We start from the raw sequence: 6,000 nt of genomic DNA, 5'->3' as shown, positions 1-6,000 counted from the left end.
GCAGCAGAAACGAGTAACAAATATCAGTTAGACCATAATAAAGGCAGTAGAACAATAAATCATGATTTATTTGCCTAAACAATTGTAAAAAGGTAGAACAAGATGCTCGTAAACAGAATATGACCAGGAGAAAAATAGATAATTCGAGATGGCGACGTGATTTGATAGTTATGTTTAAATTGTTAGAGCAATTGTTGCATTAGCGGATTCATTGTTCGCATGAACACAGAAATAACTTCGTTGAGCCGAGTGATTTATTTTTGTTCCCAGTTTGCCAAGTCAACAAAATTCGTCAGATTAATTTAATTGTCGTGGGATGAATAAGAATATTTGTTGCAACTGGAGTCATGCAAAGGATTACATCAATAGAATAAATAAAGTTGTGTTAAAAATATAATCAAACTGTGATGTCCAACAGAGCAGATGCAGTTACGACTGTCTGAAGGTGGAAGCCGATGCGCTGGGAGAGTGGAGGTTTTTTATCGTGGAACATGGGGCACCGTATGTGATGACTCATGGGATTCTTCAGACGGTAACGTGGTTTGTAGGCAACTCAATTGTGGAAATGCATTGGATAGCGCACTTCCTGATTCTATTGGACCAGGCTCAGGAACAATTTGGTTGGATGATGTGAAGTGTTCCGGTGAGGAAGCATTTCTCTGGAAATGCCCAGCCAAAGCTTGGGGTGAAAACGACTGTGATCATGAAGAAGATGTGAAGGTGTTGTGTTCCGGTAAGATTATTATTTTTTTAATTGCCTGTTATTTTCTGCAATGTTATCTGCAAGAATATCTCCAATGATTTTACAGTTATTTTTTTCAAAAACACGAATTTAGCAGTGAGAATTCGGCTAAGTATCAGTTGGAAAAGCTTGGCAATTTGTTGCTATTCAATTTCTGCTCTATGCAACGTCTCAGCCGTTTGGTAAACCTACAGAAATTTAACTGTATTGCCATGTTGCGTCAATGAGACGGATTGGCTATTGTCAAAGCAAACACAGTGAGCTATATAAAAGAGGGCAAGATTGAAATGAAACGGGGTTATTGGGTAATTCTGCTCTGTGTCTCTCAGAACCGGAGTAAAATTTGGGAGCTTCCTGCACGCCCATCTCAGCTCGCAGTTTCTGGGGGAGGGCGGGGTGTGGGGGCGGCGGGGGGGGGGGGGGGGCAGTGGGAGGGAGGGCGGCTGAGCAAGGATGAGAGCGACAGCGAAAGAAACTAATATAGCTGCAGACAGCACAGAAATACCTTGCATTAAATTGACCCGTTTATCTAAACCGATTATTCTCGGAGTTTTGACGAGTTATGAAGTGTGTGTTGCAAGAAGTAAACGACCACCAATATCAATAAATAACACAATACAAATGAAAACGAGTTATGTTACTCGCAAATATATATATTCGAGGTCGAAGGGCATATTCAATATTTGGCACAATTGGTAGCACATTGGTTAGCACTCCTGCCTCACAGCGTCAGGGACCCGAGTTCGATTCCCGACTTGGGTTCACTGTCTGTGTGGAGTCTGCACGTTCTCCCCCTCTCTGCTCGGGTTTCCTCTGGGTGTTCCAGTTTCCTACCACATTCTGAAAGATGTGCTGGTTAGGTGCATTGACCCGAAGAGGCGCCGGATTGTGGCGACTTGGAGAATTTCATAGCAACTTCATTGCAGTTTTAATGTAAGCCCTACTTGTGACTAATAAATACACTTTAATAACTTCAAGCTTTAAATTCGATTAAGTTTGGGAACGCAGGATGGCAGGTTTAAAATATGTATTCATGGGGTTACCAAGAAGTTAGATGAGGTCAGTGCAGTTGATGTTGCCTCCATGGACTTTGGCAAGGCCTTTGACAAGGTACCACATGGTAGGTTGTTGCATAAGATTAAATCTCACGGGATCCAGGATGAGGTATCTAAATGGATACAAAATTGGCTTCTTGACAGAAGCAACAAGGTGGTTGTAGAGGGTTGTTTTTCAAACTGGAGGCCTGTGACCAGCGGTGTCCCTCAGGGTACAATGCTGGGTCCACTGTTATTTGTCATTTATATTAATGATTTGGATGAGAATATAGGAGGCATGGTTAGTAAGTATGCAGATGACACCAAGATTGGTGGCATAGTAGACAGTGAGGAACGTTATCTCCGATTGCAACGGGATCTTGAACAGTGGGCTGACGAAGGGCAGATGGAGTTTAATTTAGACAAATGCGAGGTGATGCATTTTAGTAGATTGAATCAAGGCAGGACTTACTCAGTCAATGGGAGGGCATTAGGGAGAGTTACAGAACAAAGAGATCTAGGGATACATGTTCATAGCTTCTTGAAAGTGGAGTCACGGGTGGTCAGAATGGTGAAGAAGGCATTGGGCATAATTGGTTTCATCAGTCAGAACATTGAGTACGGGTGTTGGGACGTCATGTTGATGTTGTACAAGACATTGGTAAGGCCACACTTGCAGTACCGTGCGCAGGTCTGGCCACCCTATGATAGAAAGGATATTATTAAACGAGAAAGAATTCAGAAAAGATTTACTAGGATGCTACCGTGACATGATGGTTTGGGTTATAAGGAGTGGCTGGATAGACTGGGACTTTTTTCTCTGGAGCGTAGGAGGCTGGGGGTGATCTTATAGAGATCTATAAGATAATGAGGGGCACAGATCAGCCAGGTAGTCAATATATTTTCCCAAAAGTAGGGGAGTCTAAAACTAGAGGGCATAGGTTTAAGGTGAAGGGGAAAGATACACAAGTGTCCAGAGGGGAATTGTTTTCACACAGAGGGTGGTGAGTGTCTGGAACAAGCTGCAGGAGGTAGTAGTAGAGGCGGGTACAATTTTGTCTTTTAAAAAGCATTTAGATAGTTGCATGGATAAGATGGGTGGAGAGGGACATGAGCCAAATGGGGGCAATTGGCATTAGCTTAGGGGTTTAAGGAAAAAGGGTGGCATGGGCAAGTTGAGCCGGAGGGCCTGTCTCAATGCTGTAAACCTCTATGACTCTATTGAGAGAATCATACTATAGAAGCCACCGGCCATCGCATTCTGCCTATCGAGTCTGCACAGATTCTCCCACAGAGCATCCAACCCATGCCCTAACCCCGTATCCCCACATAAGCATTGTCAATCCAACGAATCTGAACATCTTTAGACTGTGGGAGGGAACCGGAGCACCCGGAGAAAACCCACACAGACACGGGGAGAACGTGCAGACTCTGCATGGACAGTCACCACAGGCCGGAACTGAAGTTCGCTCCCTAACGCGAGAGGTACAGGAATCACGGCGTTATGGTCACTGTTCAACTGTACTGCACCAACCCGGTGCCCGTATCAGTGGACAATTACATTGGAGACTGCACTGAATTTACATGGAACAATATTTTACATGTAAATGAAGGGCGCACGTCTGAGGGACTGCCCTATTTCTACAGTGAATCAAACTTCCTGCACACATGATTTCAATGCGATCATTCCGGTGAACACATGCTTAACGAATGACAGATAGAATCCTTTTTTTTTAGAAAGTGAAGTCCCGGTTGTATTTCTCTAACAGTATCTCAACCCGGTTTGCAATTCATTCTAAATTTTAAATGGCAGAACCAACGTTAGAAAGTATTGGCCATTATTTTTAAAATGACATGTTCCATTTTCTTGCTTCTTCTGAAATTAGCAGAACATTGTAGTCAATTATTAAACAATTGCACCGGGCTCAGCTTTCTTCCTTCCTTTCATATTCGTCTTGTGTTTTGCAGTCACATAACAGATCCCTGGTTCTCTGTCTGAGGGTGATGTCATGATGTGGAGTATCATGGGGAACACATCGAGGGAAACTACTGCGACAGCACATGGCGGTTATTTCTTTAGCGATGGAGTGACAGGATTTTCACCTAGTGGAATTGATAGAGTACCGATTTTGCCAGTTCAGGGTCCTTATTTCACAATATTGGGGCTCTCAACTTATCAGCCTTGCAAAAGAACATTATACGTGCGAACATGTATTGATTCACGTGATTTTCTTTTAAGTATCGTTCGTAAGGGCAGGTAGGGATGGGATACAGATGTCGACCTTGACAATGTTGCGGATGAGGTTTTTTTCTGGATTATCAAATTATTGAATTTGCGACTGAGCTTTCCAATCTACGTAACATTTTAACACCTCAACTGATTTAATCAGAACTCTTCCAAATTAAAGGTCCTCATGACAGTTTATACAAGCTGGCATTAGAACATAATGCTTCACGAATTAATCGCTGCTTACTTGTGTGGCCGAAGATGAAGGGAAATGCTGCTGATCAGGTCTTATAATGAATGGGCATGTCTGGTTATCATCTCCTCACTTCCATCTTGGAGGCAATTGAGATATAGTCAAACATTCAAGCCATGTCTTCAGTACGTACTATCCAATTGGAGCTCAGTACAAACTTCATAACAAACCTGTTTAGCATTATATAGTTGGCGTAACGCGACAAGGTTCATAATTAGTTCACCAGTGGTTGATACGCTGTTGCTAATTTCTTTACTTTACTCCATTATTATTTTGGTTATTAACATAACATAAATATTTATTCAAAATAGGTCACCATGGCCTCCGATTGGCTGGAGGAGTGGACAGCTGCTCCGGCCGGGTGGAAGTTCTACATGGAGAACTCTGGGGGACACTTTGCGATGTTTATTTTGGTTTAGAGGAAGCCAGTGTGGTCTGTGAGGCGCTCCATTGTGGAGTGTTAAAGGAACTCCCACAAAGAGCTCACTTTGCAGAAGGAAATGGCCCAGTATGGAAGGAGAAATACAGGTGCCGTGGGAACGAGTCCCAGTTGTGGGATTGCCCTGTTTCATCCTGGGATCAATTTCGCTGCTCACATGAAAATGACGTGAGTGTTATTTGCACAGGTGAGTCACCTAAGACTATGGAATCATTGCATGATAGAATCACCGGATATAAGTGCATCACGGGGAGAAACATTTCAGCCAGACCGCATCCCACATATCTCTCTCTCTTCCACACACAGAAACACAAAATCGCACACACACACACGCACACGTTCTGCACATCGTTTTTGTCTTTCTGTTTTCCTCCAGGGTGACTTAGCCTTAAGTCTCCGTTGACACTACTTTAACAAATTTAATTCGGCTTCCCCATTTCACAATCTGTCCGCCAAATTGAATATTCATTACCATTAATGTGCCCAGACAAGTGGGCGGAAATTTACCGACATGTCAGCCCGAGGTACATACGATCCCACCCGAGGCCAAAGGAGAATGTCATTCTCCTAGCCTCGCCCCCCGCCCCCCCCCCCCGCCCCCCGGAATCGGGGCGGGCGTCCCGGTAAAATTCCGCCATTGATCTTTCGAATATATCTTTCAAATGACCTCCTTTGTATCCTTTCCCCAGAAAGAAAAACACCGTTCTCAAGATCTATCCACATAAGTAAATATCATCAATACTGTAACAGACCTTACCAATATTGTCTGCATCCCTTCTGAAGCCATCATATTCGTCCAAAAGGTTTATTCCCAGAACTGACAAAATAGGTCAATGCTGTAAACCTCTATGACTCTATTTGGAGCCGAAATTAGTCATTTTTAAAGGAGTATCATACCGTCCCTATTATTAAACTCTGTGTCACCACTTAAAATCCCAGCCCTGTCTTTTTCTGCCCACCTTCAAAATGCGCCCTTTCATCGTCATTATTTGTGAAACATACCACCAGCCCCCCTCTACTTCAGCAACCACGTTAAATATGTTCCAGTTATTGTACATTGCTTTTCTTGCTTCTTTGCGTGTCAGCTTTGTTTTGCTTGATTGCCGCCTCACCTCCAAATTGCAAACTTTGGTTCAAGTCTCACTTGATGTCCCCAGCACAAATTCCAATACTGAAGGTTTACTGCAACCTTCGAGCTTCCCTCTTTTAGGTGATACTTTAAATCGATACTCCATCGGCTGACATCCCGACAAGGGAGGGCAGTTTCCCAGGTTAGAGGCGAATAATTATCCCTCAAGCAATATC

The 6,000-nt window shown here is 43.4% G+C and overlaps 1 protein-coding gene across 1 annotated transcript in view; it reads left to right on the top strand.

The window, feature by feature from the left end:
• The first annotated feature begins 423 nt into the window (after positions 1-423).
• Positions 424-6,000, top strand: part of LOC144482168 (scavenger receptor cysteine-rich domain-containing protein DMBT1-like) — a 30,846-nt gene continuing 25,269 nt past the window's right edge. The window contains exons 1-2 of the mRNA XM_078201379.1: positions 424-733; positions 4,568-4,882. Of these exons, the coding sequence (XP_078057505.1) occupies positions 424-733; positions 4,568-4,882 (625 nt within the window). The remainder of the gene's footprint in view (positions 734-4,567; positions 4,883-6,000) is intronic.

This window comes from Mustelus asterias, assembly GCF_964213995.1.
Source record: "Mustelus asterias chromosome 26 unlocalized genomic scaffold, sMusAst1.hap1.1 SUPER_26_unloc_6, whole genome shotgun sequence".
Taxonomy (NCBI): domain Eukaryota; kingdom Metazoa; phylum Chordata; class Chondrichthyes; order Carcharhiniformes; family Triakidae; genus Mustelus; species Mustelus asterias.
This window is presented reverse-complemented; position numbering and strand designations above follow the sequence as displayed.